General features: G+C 34.6%; 1 protein-coding gene across 1 annotated transcript; it reads right to left on the bottom strand.

Moving 5' to 3' along the window:
* Positions 1 to 13,373: 13,373 nt before the first annotated feature.
* On the bottom strand, positions 13,374 to 16,036 carry LOC140864362 (uncharacterized). The gene has a single exon (XM_073268502.1). It carries the CDS (start codon positions 15,144 to 15,146, stop codon positions 13,869 to 13,871), a length of 1,278 nt encoding a protein of 425 aa, XP_073124603.1. The 5' UTR covers positions 15,147 to 16,036; the 3' UTR covers positions 13,374 to 13,868.
* Between the last annotated feature and the right edge of the window lie 3,520 nt (positions 16,037 to 19,556).

The following is a 19,556-nucleotide window of genomic DNA, read 5'->3' as shown; positions in this document are numbered from 1 at the left end:
CCTTCTCAAGTACTTAAGAATATCCTTCACAGCTTTCCAATGCATTTGACCAGGGTTGGCCTGATATCTGCGCGTGACACTCAGAGCAAAGGCTACATCCGGTCTGGTAGATATCATCCCATACATGATACTACCTATGGCTGACGCATATGGTACGTGTGTCATTTTCTCTATTTCTTCGTCCGTCTTTGGAGACATTGACTTGGATAGAGAAACTCCATGGAACATAGGTAGATGTCCTCTCTTGGACTCATCCATAGAAAACTTTTTCAATATGGCGTCGATGTAGGTTGCTTGAGTGAGTCCTATCATTCTCTTAGATCTATCTCTATAGATCTATATTCCTAGAATATAGGACGCATCACCCAAGTCCTTCATCGAGAATCTACCTGACAACCATATCTTTGTTGACTGCAACATCCCTACATCATTCCCAATGAGTAGGATATCATCAACATAAAGCACTAAAAATGTCACAGCATCCTTAAGCACTTTCTTGTACACGCACGGTTCCTCCGGGTTCTTGATGAAACCAAAGTCCTTTATTGTTTCATCAAATTTATGGTTCCAACTTCTTGATGCCTGTTTGAGACCATAAATTGATCTCTGAAGCTTGCATACCTTATGCTCGCTTCCCATGGATGTGAATTCCTCGGGTTGCATCATATAGATCTCTTCCTTAATGTTTCCATTAAGAAATGCAGTCTTCACATCCATTTGCCATATCTCATTGTCATACCATGCTGCTATGACAATTAAGATTCTTATGGACTTGAACATTGCAACTGGTGAAAAGGTTTCATCATATTCAACACCTTGTCTTTGTGTATAACCTTTTGCAACCAATCGTGCCTTGTAGGTCAGCACCTTACCATCAGGCCCAAGTTTTCTCTTGTAGATCCATTTACACCCTATAGGAACAATTCCATTGGGAGGATCTACTAAAGACCAAACTTGGTTTGCATGCATGAAGTCTATTTCAGATTGCATGGCTTCAAGCCATAAATTCGAATCGTCATCAAAAATTGCCTCCTTGAAGTTTCTTGGATCACATCCAACGATGGGCTCACTTTGATCCCCTTCAAGTAGGAGATTAAGTCAATCAGGAGGTATAGAAGTCCTTTCGGATCTTCTAAGAGGTGGCGTGTCAATTAGTGGTTCCTGAGGTGTGGGGTTGCTATTTTGTATCTCGGGTTCTTCTCGAACTTCTTCGAGTTCCATAATTTTGCCTTTTCTATCAAGTAAGAATTCCTTCTCAAGGAAGGTGGCATTCCTAGAAACAAACACTTTTGTTTCAGTAGGATGATAGAAATAATATCCGATCGAATTCTTCGGATACCCTACAAAATAACATAAAGTGGATCGATTATACAACTTATCTCCCACTGTCTGCTTCACGTAAGCAGGACATCCCCAAATCCTCAAGTACGAATACTTAGGAGTTTTGTCATTCCATAATTTATATGGTGTTTTGTTCACTGCTTTAGTGTGTACATTGTTTAACAACAATACAGCCGTTTCAGTGCATAGCCCCAAAACGAGGGTGGGAGCTCAATGAAGCTCATCATAGATCGAACCATGTCCAACAGAGTTCGATTACGACGTTCTGCTACACCATTAAGCCGAGGTGTGGCAGGAGGAGTCCACTGAGAAAGAATTCCATTTTTCAAATAGTCCAAAAACTTGGTACTCAAGTATTCACCGCCTCGATCAGATCGAAGTGCTTTAATACTTTTACCTAGCTGGTTTTCTACTTCATTCTTGAATTCTTTGAACCTTTCAAATGATTCAGATTTATATTTCATCAAATATAAATACCCATACCTAGAATAATCGTTAGTAAAGGTAATGAAGTAGGTGTGACCATATTTAGTACCAATACTAAATGGGCCACAAACATCTGTATGGATCAAATCCAATAGATTTTGACTACGCTCAGGTTTTCCCTTAAAAGGTGTTTTAGTCATTTTTCCTTTCAGACAAGACTCACAAGTAGGTAGAGAGTTTATATCTAACGAATCAAACATTCCCTCTCCCACTAGCTTGTTCATCCTTCGTGAGGAAATATGACCTAGCCTAGCATGCCAAAGGTTTGCCGGGTTTTGACTATCGTTTTTCCTTTTAATTGTTGTTGCCGGTTTATCAACATAATTAACTGGTACGTCTTTCAATTTCAAGTTATATAGATCATTTTCAAGTTGTCCACATCCAATTAAACATTTATTCTTGTAAATATTGCAAATCTCATTTACAAAATTGCAAGAAAAACCATCTCTATCAAGCATAGAAACAGAAATAATGTTTTTAACCAAATCTGGCACAAATAAAACATCTCTCAAAATTAACTTAAAATTGTTCTGCAGAATTAAATAAACGTCTCCCACAGCTTTGGCTTCAACTCTAGAACCATTCCGAGCCTCAAATGGGTCTCACCCATCCTAAGCTTACGACTTTTTGTCATCACCTGCAAGTCATTGCAAATGTGAGATCCACATCCGGTATCCAATACCCAAGAAGTAGTATTAAGTGAAACATTTATTTCAATATAAAACATACCTTTTGCAGTTCGCAACTGCTCGAGATATTCTTTGCAGTTATGTTTTCAATGACCGGGTTTCTTGCAGTGATGGCTAAAATCTTCATATTTGTTCACGTTTGAAGCATTTGTCTTGTTCTTCTTCTTGGGTTCAGTTTTCTTGGGTGGGGCAGAACGTTTCTTACCCTTTGCACTTGGTCCCTTCTTAGAGTTAGAAGAGGAGCCTATCAAAAGTATCGATTTATCCTTCTTTAATGTGGCCTCATAAGTGACAAGCATATTGACCATCTCTTATAGGGTGGCCTCTATCTTGTTCATATTGAAGTTCATCACAAAACCGTCAAACGACGAAGGAAGAGAGAGAAGTAATAAGTCTGCATTCAGTTCGTGCTCCAATGTCAAATCGAGTGTTACCAACTTTTCAATGAGCTCAATCATGTGTACCCCATGCTCACGGACCGAAGTCCCATTTCGCATGCGGTATGTCATGAGCTCTTTGACAGTGGCATACCTCTCGGATCTTGACTGAGCTCCAAAAAGTTCCTTGAGGGTCTTGTGAATGTCAGCAGCATTCACTGCATCCTCAAATCGCCTCTAAAGTTCATCATACATCGAAGTCTGCATGTGGCATTTGGCCTTGATATCATGGTCCCACCATTTATCAAGTTTGGCCAACTCTTCCGGACTCACATTAGCCGGGGCTTTCTTCGGATGAGACTTTTCTAACACGTAGAAAACTTTTTCCGAACTTAGAACAATCTTTAACTTACTGAACCATTCTGTATAGTTAGCGTCAGTCAGTTTGTTTTGTTCGAAAATAGAGAATAGTGGATTGCGCGAATTCATCATAATGAAATACAGAAAAGAAACAGACAATAATCAGTGATTGTTTAATTAATTTACTAAGACATAAAATAAGGCGAGAATAATTTTATGAATTACACTCCCACTATTTTAACGATTTCACCACCCTCTAGTGAAAAGGAGAAACTGGTTTTCTTAGTGGGAACATGAAGTCCAATTGACAAATCATAGTCCCGAATAATATCAGCCAACCATATTTTTCAAAAGGTAGAGCTCAATTGCTTCCAAAACAACCCCCATGTTTTTACCTCATATCCAATAAGAGCCCAAATGACGCCGTTTATTGTGACATGTCAAGATGACCCACCAATATTAAGTTGTGATGGACGGTCTCCGTATGGATCCCCCAATAATATGAGCCGATCCTACGGGAGTTACACCCAACTTACAACATGTGTCGATCCAATGTACAGCTTTTCGACGAACGGGCCCCCCAATAATATGAGACGGACCATGTCCGCGGGTAGCATCTCATACATTGATCGTTGATGGAAGGTAGGAACATTTAAACAATATTTAAATTCCCTTTTGTTAATCTTGATATCAATTTTAAATCATATTTAAAATGAGGGATTTTTAATTTTGAAAAAAATTGTCTCATCATTTAAAAATTTGTATGCTTGCGGGATTCATGCAATTTAGTCTAAACATGCATACAACAATAATATCAAATATTATATAAAAGATGATCGATGCCTAGATCTACTCGACCCGTGGTTGCCAATCACGAGTCTAAGTCCAATCCTAGGTGATATGTAAGTATGCAATGCAATCCTATTACATTGAGCTTCCAATTTACATTTCTTCGGTCTTTATTGTCTGATGGGCCCACCATTGTCTTCAAATCTTTATCTCCCACTAAGTCTAATAAATTTACAATAAATTTCGATGACAAGTAGGGGATACATATTTAAGGGTGGGAACGGGCCATTAACCAGGCCCACTTTTATTACAAATGACAAATCAAATTGGGCCATAAACCAAGCCCATTAATAAAACTCAACAGTAATAATAAAAACCAAATGTAAACAACCTAACATATACCTAAAAACTTGGTCATGACAATCGATCATCTTTTTATCCAATTATTTAATTCAATTAAATGATCGGATAACATGCAATTCAAAGTGCAATAATTGGAAATAGATAAAATCGTATTTCATACATAAAATCTTATTTTATATATAAAATCATATTTTATCTAGTTTATCCATAAAATCATATTTCATAAATAAAATCTTATTTTATATATAAAATCATATTTTATAATCAATTGTACCAAAATAATTAATTTTAAAAATTTTAATTTATTGGATTAAATTTATAAATTTCCAAAATTCAAAATTTATCCAAAAATTAATTTTCTTAAATTTTTGGGCTCAAACACGTTCTCGGATCTGTCAGATCTGATACCCGAAGCAGCGGAAGTTTAAAAATTTTATTTTCTGATCTTGAACGATTCCAGATCATGGGTATCAAATCCTAACGATTAAAACAAATAAGTAAAATAAAACGCAATTAAATTTTACCTCTCAAGTCTCAACTTGAGGTTATGGACTCCAACAGATTTCTCTGCTCTTCTTGTAAATCACAGGAACTGATGACTCGCTCGATCAACTCCTGAATCAGGTCCACGAACAGAATTCTTAATCCCTCTGATAGACTGCACTAGAAAGTCTATCAAAAGTTTTTACGTAGAGAATTTAACAGATCTGATCTGTTAAACCAGACTGCAATTTTCAAAAATTGCAGACTGGATTTTCGAACACAGAGGGGATAGGGGCGGCCGAAACCATAGGGAGAGAGCTCTAGGTTTCAAAATTTATGAACTGTTGTGTCTAATTTCTGTACTGCAATAACTTATTTATAATGTGGGCTGCTAACAGCTTAGAGCCCATTAGTCATAAGTTCAAGCCTGACAAGCAAAGCCCGCATGTTCAAAAATTAATATAAAATTCATCGTGACTCAAATTGATAAACCAATTTCACCAATGTGTACAGAAACCTTTTCTGCATATTTTAAAGTAAAGATAAATTTTTTGAATCCGAATTCAGTGATTTTCAAAAATGACATCCCTATGTCATTTTAGAAAATCTCACTCCCTTTACTCTTTAATAAGAAGTCCTACTTCTCATTTGCTAAATTTAACTCATTAAATTTAATTATCTCAACGGGGATTAAAAATCTATTACTTGTGTAACGCTCAATGGTTCAGGGATACAGCTAGTCGTGGGCCCACAACTCCTTGTGACTTGGAACAACAATTTCCGACTTACCCATCAAATCAAGGTAAGAGCGCCTAGCAACATCGTCCCATGATTCCCTAGGTATCACTGATAGTGCCTGCAAGAACCAGTAGATTTTGGTTTGCTTACAGTACGGTCCCTTCATCCATATATCCCGGTCGAATCAACAACCATTGGTATATTGAGAGTCGTTCGAGATTCGATAACTATGCAATACATCTTGAAAATCAAATAGTGACATCGCATGTGCAACTAGGAAACCAAGTAACCTAAAGCACATCATGTACTCTGGCCGAGATTTGTTATACTAATATCTCCTCAAATCGCATAGGATATCCACACTCGCAAGCGTGTGGTGAATCCTTGTCAACAAAGCATTGACTCTTATATTTATCGTAACTGTACCCAATCTTGACACCTGATGACCCTCATAGAGTCGGTAAACGAGTCAAAGTACAGTACTAGCATATAGAGTCTCCATGATGTTTCAAGTAGTAAGAACTAATGGTGTACAATCAAAAACCGCGGACTTATCCACTCAATTAGTGAAAACCACTTGGAAAATCCGAATATGGTAGTTCGATCATCCATCAAATGAATATCCATTTGAATGCTTCGAACATCTCTATATTCCATACCAATGAAACGTGGTATTTGGCATCGCAAATGCTAGTCTCAATCTCGAGCGATCCTTATCCTTATTTGCGGATGACTCAATTAACTAGAAACTGTTTAGAATATACAGTGATTATAAGATGTGTTTCATGACAGTCATTCAAATCTACTATCACATCTTACATGCACTCTAGTATACTCAAGGTCTTTATCTAAACATCGTATAGTAAGTCACAACATAATAATATGATAAAAGATAAAGCAAAAGCCAATATAAAAGTGTAAATTATATTAAACAAAGATTGTTTACATATAGAGTTATAAAGGCCCTTAGCCACAAGTTGGCTAACAGGGCACCCACTCTTCCACTAGCGCCTAGGCGGGTTTAGATGGCGCCTTTTAGAACACTGCTTTTTTTCCTTTACAATTTTAATCTGATCAATATGATGTTATTCTTGTGGGTCTAATTCTTCGCTTTTCCTCCAAAATGGCGAAATGATGTAATTTTGTGTGTTATTCTTGTGGGTCTAATTCTTCGCTTTTCCTCCAAAATGGCGAAATGATGTAATTTTGTGTTTTTGCCTGAATTTCTTAAGCCAACATTGAAAGAAGTTGCCTTTTTTTTTGAAAATTTTCCAATGATCAAAATATCTTGATTATCATCATCATTATTATTATTATTATTATTATTATTATAATAATAATAATTATTATTATTATTATTATTATTATTATTATTATTATTTTGATCGTGATTATTATTATTATTACAAGAATATCCCTTCTGTCATATTAATCAGATCTTAATTAATGATGGATAAACAAGTCGTAGACTATCTAATAATTGATATTCGGTTAATATAATGCATATGATGTCATACAATTTATCGGGTTTTTTTGTGTTCAACATCTTTATATTTAATTAATGTATTTGCCGAGTACTTCTTTTACATGTTATATTTGTGCATTTCCTAAATGTATCTTTATGCTCCAAAAAAATTGTAATTATTATGGATGGATTTAGAAATATGTTAATTATAAATCATTTATATAATTAATATAGTTTTTAAAATAGAATAAACTTTATTTTGTGGCAGAAAATGACGACACTAACCCTGGTTTTTTCTTTCCCTTTTTTTAAGTGGACTCGGGTGGACCACGTGGACCTGCCGACACACAACACCACATATCCAAATCTAATGCGTAAAGATTAATTCTTTCCCAAAATATTCTCACTATGCCTTGTTTTTTTAAAAAAAAATAAATAAATATAAACATGCATTAATATATGAATATTTTGCCAATATAAAAAAGATTAAATAAAGGAAAACGATTATATACACCAACAACGCATAAATAAAAAATGTTGGGATATGTATATTAGTATTTGGCCAAAGCATTATATTAATTTTTTTTTAAAGATTAAAATTTTGAATATAGCGGATAATTGTATGGATCGAATGTGAGATCAATATTTTTTTTTTTATCACCGACGAATCCATTTGTTATTTCACAAAATAAACAAGTGGAATAAAGGGGTAAAATACGGTCAATATTTTATTTTGACTATAAAAATAAAATGTTCCCGTAAAGAGTAACGCCAAAGTAGAAATATTTGACTTTATTCTTCCTATTTTCAATACTCACCGACTGGGAAATAAATAATGTAACGACACATCACATTCGATCCATGCTTTTTGCCACTTTATAATAAATTGAACTGTGTACTTTGAAATGTTTAACGACATCATCATCAAATCAAATTTTAGTACTATTATCGATTAATCAAAATGCTACGGATATATCGTAGACTATACATTTGTGATCATTTTATCCAAAATATCAATGAAAAATTATAAAACATCGCTCCAACGATGAACATCGAAAACTAAAATGTTGTACATTCAACGTATCCGAGTATTTTTGAATCCGGCATACCCGAAAATTCTTACACTACTTGAGTATGCATTGAAGCGAAAGATAGAGCATGTGATGCCAAATCATAACAATATTAAACCTATCGATGAAGAACTGGTTTATGATTATTTATTTATATGTATTGTCAAGTAAAAAAAAACCTAACTCAAAAAATATAATATGTTTACTAAAAATAAAATAAATTATTCTTTTAAGTTCTAAAGATAATAATATAATTTAAAATATATATATAAAAGCAACAAATTACTAAAAATGTCAACATTCTAAGCCTCTTATTCTAAAATTTCGGAAAATATTTTTTTAATACTCCTATGCATCCAAAATTTTTCGAAAATCTGCTACCTGGCTTATTATATGGAAGCTGTGTGTTATATTTTGGACTTAGCTTCTACATAATTTGCTACTTACCAATTCTTTCTTTTTCAAATATCAGATTTCGATATCAGATGAACAAACCGGACGCTTCGGCTGCTTCCCGAATTGGTGTAAACATTAAATAGATGATATAAACGTACCAATTAAATCTTATTAAATTTGTTACACGTCGAGTATACAAACACATTTTTTTGCAGCCAGAAAGTTTGAAAATCATTTTTCAAATGTTTGCGATTGACCATTCTTCCAATGGCGTCGCGACACGTATCATATTCAAAATTTTGCCCGAAAATGATATCTCAACAGGCAATAGATTTCGAATCCGAAGGAAAAGACTAAACCCCACATGGACCACGTGTCCAATTTTTTTTTTAATTAAAATTTTATTAAAATAGCTTTAAAAATCCAAGTGATACCGTCACGTGTCGGTGAGATACTGACACTTTATATTCACAATTTCCCCAGTGGCACCAACGGCTAAAAGAACGAGCTTGGGAAGTCGAAAGAAATCCAAGAATTCCTCGAAAACGCACACTGGAGTGTGTTGGTGTGTGTTTTCTTCATGTAGATACAGGATACTGCGTTTTGATTGGGTTGGTGGTGTTTGTGTAGGTGTGTGGGATCGTGGGTTGAGGTTTTGTAGGGAGATTTTTGGTAGTTCTGGCCGGGTTAAGGGTGGTTCTGAGTCGACTCGGCGGCGTGAATCGGCGGAGAAAGGTGAAGATTCAGGTGATGGAGTGGTGGCACAAGATGGTCTTCCCTGTTAGAAGGGCTTGGTTTTCGGTGTCGACGCGTGTGAGGAACCGGAGAAATGGTAAATCGCCTTTTTTTTTTTTTGCTCGTTTGATGGGGTGTGATGTGATGTCTGTGGTTTTTGAAACTAATTTGGCTTTTTAAAATTAGAGATGCATTAATTGGTGGGAGTAAAATTTTTTGTATTTGAAGTAATTTCTTAAGTTCTTTGATATAAGATGATTGTGAGACGAAAAAATTTGCATCCGAAATTTTAAGATTGCAGGCAAAAAAATTCGATCTTTTCATCTGGGGAGTTGAGCTATGGGTGGTTTCTTTGATTGTGTCAGCTCCTTTTTAGTTCCTTCTCTTCTTTATTCCTTTTTTGGAAGAACTTATAATTCTTTTAGCTTTAGTCTTTCTATTTATATAATTTCTTGAAGAAATGAAAAAAAAAATTGAATATTGATTTTGAGTGAAATAGCTGTTGAATCTGAGTAATTTTTGTGAAGTTTCTTGATGTTATTGCTGGAAGGTGAAGCAACAAATTGGTTTTTCAGCTATAATTTTCTTTTAGTCAATCCCCTTTGTATTTTGTCCTGTTTTGTGAATCGTGCTTGGATATCCCTTATTGTCCTAGGCCTAAAATCTTCTTGAATCCTTGTTGTATTATTGGATTTGGATTTGGCTTATGATTTTTGGTTTTAGAACATGCCAGCCACTCTTAACTAATCTCGCTTGAGGCTTATTCGATGATCTTACTTTGATGACATCCCATAGTGAAAATGATTTTGAATTTTAGAAGTTAGTGAAAATGGATTGTCCTATTTGGATTCTCGATTTTTTTTTTTAAAAAAACTTTTCAACAAAATGCTAGAACTTCTCTTTTCTTGAAATTTCGAGAAAATGCAACAAACATGAGATGAATACTGATGCTGTTGCAACGAAGATTGGTCTTATATGCACTTGAAGCCGTTGAAGTTAAATTTCTCCGCATCATCTGTAGAAAACATGTGATTAGTATTATGATTTTTGAATTATTTATTCTTCTTGTTTTGTTTGCTTTTTTTGTTGTTCCAAATTAAACCGGATTAGGTCAGATAGATTATATTAGTGGCATACGCATCAAGAGGCATACTCAAACTAAAGGAGAAATAGGCTAAAACTTTGGCACGGACTTAGTGCTGTTATTATGCATGTGTGAAGTGATGTGAGGTGAGTTCTAGTTTGCAATAAATCCTAATGATGAGGAGAAGGGATCAACGATTATGATTCCATTAGGATTGAATTAATTATTATTATAGAAGTGATAATGAATATATTAGGATTGATCATCTATGAATTTTGGCATATTCAGTCTTTGTCATCCACTTGTTAATTGTGGACAATTAAACACCTTAAAATGATAATATCGCACTGATGATTGCTTTCATTCGAGGATTTGTCTTTTTGACAATGTATTTTGTGCGCTAATTGATTCTAATGATTCCACTCATGGATAATTACAACCACTAAATTCCTTCCACTGAGAGACAAAGTATTGAGAGAGTTTTGTTACTTGGTGTGATAGGACACAATTTGTTAATGATATGAACTGCTTGCTGATAATATGACGTCCCACTTCAGTTTTTGTGCAGTCCTTGGTTTTGTGATGGATGTAATTAACTTCTTTAATTTTTATGGATTACTTTTTGAACTCTACTTGGAATTTTGATGAGCCTGGGAGATTTATGTATTTCTCATAAATATTTGTCTGAGTATGTTAAGTTTTGATAGTACTAGAGTACGTGGTCTTTTCGACGAAAGGTAATCAGATTCCTTGATTACTACTGATGTCCAAAGATGAGATAATTATGCATCTTTATAGCAAGTCAAATATTTATCTATTAATGTTTATGGGATTGGCTTTGTTTTCCTGATTACCATCTCTACTGTTTATTTGACAACAGAACTTTTGCTTTCTATTTCATCTGCTGAATTCTTTTACTTCTCAGACAGTATGCTTATGTCCATCCATGGATCTCATGCTAACATATCCATTATAATTCTATCGATGAACTTGTTTTGTCGCTTCTTATCTTATGCTTCATATGTTTTGGACTTTTGGTTTTTCCAGGTGCCGGGCTTCTGAAACTGCATAACGACATTCAAAGTTGTGGATACGAGGATGTGCAGATTATGTGGGAAATGCTGAGAAGAACAGAATCCCAAGTAATGTCGCGCCATGACAAGCACAAGAGTAGATGGTTTTGGAAGCATTTTTCATGGTCCAGCACCCACTCAAATCGTGGTGCAGCAGCTTCCTTTTCTTCGAATCAAACTTCATGAAGAAAAGCTCTCTTTATATTGCAGCTGCACTACGATTATGTTGTATATCCTCTTTACCCTTTTTGGAATGTGGATCAATTATGGGATGTATTTCACAGATACTTCAAAATAATGGAGTCACTTGTAAATATGCGTCATGTTTTGTCATGATTCCTCAGTGGAGATTTACAGTGGAAAGAACTTTTGAATCAGGCAATTTAACCCAGTTCCTGGGGTGGATCATGATTTTTACTTGGTTATTTTAATCCCACTTTAGTAATAAAAATTGAGTCCAATTTTGATTATCGTGGAACATTAATCGATGATGGATTTAAAATGTAAAACTTTCCCTCTGTTGTTTCCACTGTTCAAGAAAATCTAGCAAGTGGCAAGTTTCTTTCCTTCAGAACTTGTATATAAGTATATGCTATACCAGGTGAGCTCCATTCTGCGTTACGCGAGGGCCCGATGAATGTATTGATCGATCCAACATAGCAACGCCTTAACAGGATATCCCAAAATTTAACTTTGCGTCTCTAATTTCCAGAATTTGTTCATCCACCTCTTTACATGGTATTCTGGTGTGATTTGTATGCCACATTAACAAAGATAACTAGAAATTCGTTATTTATCTAGAATAATATTTTTCTGTAAAAAATCTTCGTCATTTCAATAATCTGTGAAAAGCACAATTTTACAGGAGTATAACATTATGAGATATAAAACATGGCAAGAAACTGAAAAGGCAACTAAGAAACAGCTAAAGATAAACATCCATTCCTCAAAACATGAGATACGCGGTGGATCAATCATTAAAGTTTGCCGTTTCCAGAATCTTTAACAGTACATGATCAGTCCATAGAACCCCAAAAATAACAGTAATGACAATGGTTCTGGAGGAAAAAGATTGCAGATGCGATTACATGGTGTAAATTAATTTTTACAGATTAATAAACAGAATACTAGTATACTACTGACAAAAACACATGGGGATCAGTAGCCAAACAAGTGCAACAAACCCAGTAAACATACATCAACACAATGATGCTGCAACAGTGAGACTGGTGATAGATAACAAATGCCGATCTTAATATAAATACAAAAAACAATAACAATGAACGCCATACCTGACATGGAAAGATACTATAGTCATGTTTTGGATGGTAGGAATGGGTGATTCTCGGCCCTAAACAAGAGGAATTTACAATAGCAGAAGCTAGAATATAAACGGTAAACCTATGAATGATCTCAGCAGGTTACCTAAAACTGTTACATCTGAACAGTTCATCCGATAGAATGCAGTATGAGAGGTAGTAAAACTGCAACCTTCACAAGTTCAAACAGAGAAACTGGATTTTTTGGAAGGTTAGATTGTTTCATTTTTTAGATGCTATAAAAGCTTCTGAGTGAACTGAAAGAAGTAAGCTAAAAAATAGCCGTAAAATAGTATTAAAAATGTAAGGGTAAATTATACTGAAACCAAACAATTTCAAACCAATACTTTTCTTCACGTACAGGTATATTGAAAAAAGAGGTCATTTTGCACCCCATCCCCTAGGAAAGGGTCCTCCGCCAATCGCTAATACAAGCTTCTTTGGATTGAGAACATCTTTAGTCACAAAATATTTAGCATTAGTGAACATTTGCATGATAAATTCAGAGAGATGCATGATAAATTCAGAGAGACGTAACAACATGCCATGTGATGCAACGTAGCATCTGAATTACAATATATATGCAGCACCAAAAGCTAACAAGATATTTGTCATAACAAAAATAAGCATATTAAACAACTGGTCAAAGAACGCTGTTAATATTAAGATTCCGATCAATTTTGATGGTCAAGGTACATGGACATGACTATTGCATCATGCAAGTGTGCCTTTCTTCTGAAGTACCGAACTACATAAATTATTCATGCAAAACTGTTCATGAATTACTAATTGACTGCAAATTACAAGAAAAGAGGAAAAAATGAAGTGGGGATAATGCTAATCATACAACAGCGCAACCGGATTTGATGTTCTGCATATCTGAATGGTCGCTGATGATGGCTTCCTATTAAAGGGAAGCCCCATAGCAGGGTGGAATAAAGATTCCCTGCTCCGGTCCCTGTTTTCTCGTACTATTCAAGAGGCCATGCATGAAAACGTTTAAAGCCATTTTGAGGCCAGAAGAATAATACGCAAAGCATGCCTTTTGATCCAGCAGGAACCAATTCATTCAGTTAAGAACAACAGGCCCATGTTCCATATTATTCTTCAAATGCACGTGTACATATTTTCTCAAGCAACAATGGCCAGTCTTCACCAAGTTGCCTTGGATTCAGCTCCATAGCAACTCTGAAGTCCTGTAAAGAAATAGGGTAATGGGTCCTCTGTTCTTGCACCTCCAAAGGCTTGCCACTTCCTAACATCTGATAATGATGAACTGGTCTGACACCATTAATAAGCTTCATATGGTGGTGGAGCTTGTGGGTGTTATTCCTTGTCAACTCATGTCCTGACCTTGATCCAACAAGTTCAACGCAAGACGTAATTAATCTTTTCAGGTAAGAATCCAAACCATGGTTCAGCATGTTGGCGCAATCCACTGGCAACCCTTCAATCTCCTGTGTTACAGTAATTTGCTCCATTCGTTCCCTTAAGGTTAGACTATCCAACAAAGCACCATCATTGAATGTACCAATACATCTAAGGGTACTCTCTGGAGGCAGGGTTCTTCGTGCCCCACCAACACTAACGGGACATAATGGAACCCCAAGAGGAGCTTCAAGTGAAATCCTTGACGAAACCTGTTTTCCATCTTCTCTAACCACCAGCTCCAAATGTTCTTTGTTATGGACGGTAGATGGTCCATCTGAAGATCTCCTCACACCCAATATTTTAGCTGGATGAGGAACAGAGATCTCATTTTCGTTCCTTTCCAACTGCACAAGTCCTTGATGATGCTGCATAGACCTACCTATATGCGGTGAATTCATATCCCCATTCTCTAAAATGACATTAAATTCATTTGACTGATTGGAGATAGACGCCTGTGAAGCAAAATTGATCTTCCCATTTGGTCCAAGAGCACTACGACGCTCCCCAGTTCTCCGATCACGGTTACCAGATCTGGCTTTCCGAGGAGACACGGGTAACATGTCACCTCCATTTGATGAACCTGGTGAACTAGAAGCCTGAGTCATTCCGATGTGGGACCCATTCTGGTAACCATCTGCAGGTATTGCCTTGCCACTAACTTGTGTCTCGTGCTTCAGAACATCATCTTTGTGAATGGACGGTGGTGGGCCACTCTGACCACACGCATTTCTCAGAATAGAACGAATAAACTGATTGTGAAGCGGAATGTTTTCCCGCCCGATGATTCCCACACAAAGCTTATCAAATTCACCCTTGCTCACTTTTAAGCTCAATAATCTATTCAAGTAATAAAAATACTGCTTGGACCTCTCTGCCCCAAGTTTCTTCACTATCTGAGCTTTCAACTCGACAAGATTGATCCGTGAATGCTGATGTGGTGGTCGCATCTTTCTGTACCCTTCTCTCCTTCTAACAATCAAAATCCATACAACAGAAACACTAGTTCCGCAGAAGATACAGAACCCCAAACTATATTAGGGTTTTTTTGCTCCAATTCCACAAACACATTTCCCAACAACATTTAATCCATCAAACCACAAACTTAACAATGCAGAACTAAAACCCATCTCCAAAACCTCGATTATTATACATAATATTACTTGGAGGATTGAGTCCACGCCCAGAGATCTAAACCTTTCAATCAAACCAACTCTCCCTCCAAAAACCTAAATTTCCAACACATCAAAATTCTCCAACACCCAACTCAAAACCCAAAACTACTACACAAAAACGGAGTCTTTGTTAAACTAGAACACCAAGACCAAATAAAGATACCTCCCTGACACTGAAAGCAACACCGCAAACAATTTACTTATATTCTGCAAAATTCCACAAGAACCCAAATGCCACATCCCCAAAAAACGATTCGAGCTTGAATTCTCAACTTCAAGTTCAGATTTTTATGTTCAGGTTTCAAACTTGATAAACGAATCATGAAAGAACATAAAGATTCAAACTTGAAGAAAAATATGAGTTCAAAAGAAGCGCAAAAACAAATGGGCTGACCTTATTGAAGCTACCCAAAATTAGATTCAGGAGGAAAAAAAACGCAATCACAAAACACTCTCAGCTTCAATTTTCCTTTATTTCTTTCCTCTTCAATTGCTCTCTGAACCCATTTTGCTCGTCATAATATTGCTCCTCACACCTTCAAATTCTTGCTTTCAGCTCTCTCTTTCATTCTGCTTGAATTCCAAAATTTTATTTCTTTATTTTTTTTCTGAATCACAAAATGGAAGACCCTTCTCTTCGTTTCTCTGATCGCTCTGCTCTTCGATACGCCCCTTTCTCTCTCTTTTCTCGTTTCGTGTCTGATTAAAAAGATAATCATTTTTGTATGTGGTACAACTTATTAAGCACAAGGTACGACATATCAATGTTGTACATTGTGCTGCTATCGTTGTAAATGGTTCTGGCAGTACAGAATTAAGTCTGGCAGTATCAAATTTTCTCGATGGAGGGATTATCTTCGTCACGCGCAACAATTGATCGTGAGGTTTACTTGCCGATTTACTGGTGAACTATTAGTGGCGTGTTTGCGTATGATTGGTTTAATGCATTTCCTCACCTAAATCGTGCTTTTATCTAGCGACTTTCAGGATTTAGTAATCTAGAATTCACAATTTTGAGAGGGAAGAACAAATATGATTGATTGTATGGTGAAGACACGATTAATTTTAAATTTTGGGTGGATTCTACCAAAGTGATAAATTAGTAGAACCATTATTTGAAATGTTGATATTATATATGGTTTATAATTAAATTCTTAACTTTCATCCTCATGCATGAATCATAAATTAAATGATTGTTAATTATATTTATGCATTCTCGTGAAGTATGACACCATATAAATTATGGTACTTTTATCATTTTACTCATGAGATTAGATGAACGAGAATAGATAATATATACATAAAAATTTATCCAAACATGATTTGAAACAATGACATGTAATTAATTAACGTTTATTTTTCATACCAAACGTATGATATCTCAAAATTGTAAGTTTTACATATATTTTCGTAATATATATTACGGAAAGTGTTGTTGAATGCCAACAATATGGATTAAGCTTTTGATGGAGAAAGGTGTTGAGCTGAGGCTGCTGGGAAGAATTGAACAACAATATTTTTGCTGAGTAAAATAAGTTTGTTCGTGAATTGTGATGCATTAAGTTTTCTATAAAATATAGTGGCCAATCATTCTTCTGATTTTATTTGATTCCATGCGTGCATTAAGTTTTGTATAAAATATAGTGCCATTACAAATCATACTTCAAATTTTATTTGATTCCACTTGTTCATGTAAATATTTATTCTATCAAATTTAATTTATCTTGTTATGCCGAGTATTAATTTTGTCTGAGTTTGTACCATTTATAATATCGTTGAGAAAATCTCGACTCTTATTTTATAATTATATATATATATATATATATATTTAATTTTAGTCATTTTTTCGATGAATTTTAAACACTTGATTCCATCGGATATCATAGACCATAGATGATAAAGGAAATAATTTTTTTTATATATTGATGTATTGATGCAAGCAATAATATTTTTAAAATTAATTTGATTTATATTCAAATAAGAGTGATGACATAATTGTAAAAATTATCAAATAACTAAACTGAAATTTGAAATGTTTAAAATTTAAAATAAAATAAAACAAAACAAAAATGTAATATTTATATCATATAAGATAATTTTGGCAAAAAAATATGATGTCATCTTTTTTGTCTAATAAAGGATTTATGTATGTATATATATATATATACACACACACACACAAAATTTGGATAATGTTTATAAGATCATGCTACGTGTATAACGAGGCATATACATTGGGTTATAAAGTGTATTTAAAATTATAAAACTATCCTAAATATATTTTTGAAATTTTTTTTTTAAATCAAAGACAATGATAATTTTATAATTTTAATGCATTTTGTAATCCAGCTTGTAATGATCGTTTTATATATAACATTTTCCATGTTTATATAAGGCATGCATGCACTAATCACAATATTATTATTATTCAAATAAAATCTATGTACTTAGAATTCATAATATATATATATATATATTCTATTTTATTAAAGTTGAACAAAAATAGAAACTTATTTTGGTTGATCAAGACACACCAAAACATGTTTCCAACGATAGATGAGATCCTAGCATATGGGTAATATCCAAATCATAAATCCAATTGTTTCTATTTTTACGCATAGGCGTAATTAACTATATATTGTTAATATGGCAAATCATGATACATTAGATCTATCATTGGGGTAATAACATTGTCTCAAACTTTTCCCATACACCCTTATTTTCTGAACTCATATCCTTAGTTCATTTGGAATTTAAATTTATTTTTGTTCATTCAATCCAACGTTTGCCACTTCCCTTACTTCCACGTTCCTTATCTTCCATAATTATCTTAACATTAATATGCAACAATAACTGGAATTGGTGAGCGAATTTAAAAAATAAAATTTAAATTGACTCCGCATAGCATTTCATGTTATCCATTTATAATTATTTTCACGGTAGAAATCAAAGATGAAATCCAAATACAATAGATAAATGTCGTAGGATTCATGTTTTTTCCCTCTTTTTTGGTGGAAGAGTTCTATTGCCTTAATATTACATTTGATACATACTTCACTTAATTTTCGACTACAATATGTTTGACAAAATTTTTGTTTCTCTTGTCGAACATTTTACATATAGAAACTTGAATATGTCTTCAATTCGGGTGTTTGTTTTGCTTGGATTATTAGAAAATCTAAAGGTAATTTTTTCGTTATCTCTCCGCAATATTGATCATGAGTTCAAAAGTTCATTTGAGTTACCTTCCATATATATAGTAAAAATAAATTGAGTTGAGGCTCTAATTAGTATCATTTCTTTGAAAAAATATCGCCCCAATTCATCCAAAAAATGATCATGAATTTTGTGAAAAATCAAGGGGTAAGCTTTCTATTTGTTCTTTCGATTATTTTGTTTGCATTCTCAGCAGTATTTCGCTGTAATTCTGATTGTTTGTCATCATTTTCTTTGAAAAGTGTAACATTCATCCACTGCTCAACACCGAAAATGGTAGATGGATTTTTGAAAATCAAAAGTAAGTCATCTATTTGTTACTTACTTCATTTTGTTCATCATTTTCAACAAATTTCTACACTAATTCTTATTGTACAGAATGATACAAATTTGTAGATATTGTTTTTCATTTATATTCTACAATAAATGTGTGTGAATCAATGATAAAAGGTGATATAACAATTCGCCATTACCGACATGGTGCTCAGATTTCTTCATAAAATCCACCGTTTTCAACTAAATAAAGTTGGAGGTCAGAATTTCAACTAAATATTGAAATTGGAAGGTTATACCGACTCTAACTTCCAATGCGACGTGGATAATTCGAAATCTACATCTGGTTTTGTATTCGTACTTAATGGTGTTGCTGTCTCTTGGAAGAGTTCTAAGAAGGACACCGTTGCGGATTCTACCACTGAAGCCGAATACATTGCAGCGTCTGCTGCAGCCAAAGAGGAAGTTTGGATGAGGAATTTTATCCAAGAGTTGGACATTTTTCCAAATGGAGTTGATCCAGTCCCGTTGTACTGCGACAACACTTGTGCCATTGCTCAAGCAAATGAACCAAGGTCTCATCAGCGATCCAAACACATATTGAGGAAAATTCCACATCATCCGAGAGATAGTGGCAAGAGGAGATATATCATTCGAGCGAGTCGCCTCTACAGATAACATTGCTGATCCACTTAC

The sequence above is a fragment of the Henckelia pumila genome, chromosome 4 (assembly GCF_033568475.1).
Source record: "Henckelia pumila isolate YLH828 chromosome 4, ASM3356847v2, whole genome shotgun sequence".
NCBI lineage: Eukaryota > Viridiplantae > Streptophyta > Magnoliopsida > Lamiales > Gesneriaceae > Henckelia > Henckelia pumila.
Note: the sequence above shows the minus strand (reverse complement) of the source record. Positions and strands in the feature narration are given on the sequence as shown.

Bases quoted from the DNA above. Each gene is read 5' to 3' on its own strand.
- LOC140864362 (XM_073268502.1), bottom strand. From the start codon at position 15,146: ATGCGACCACCACATCAGCATTCACGGATCAATCTTGTCGAGTTGAAA.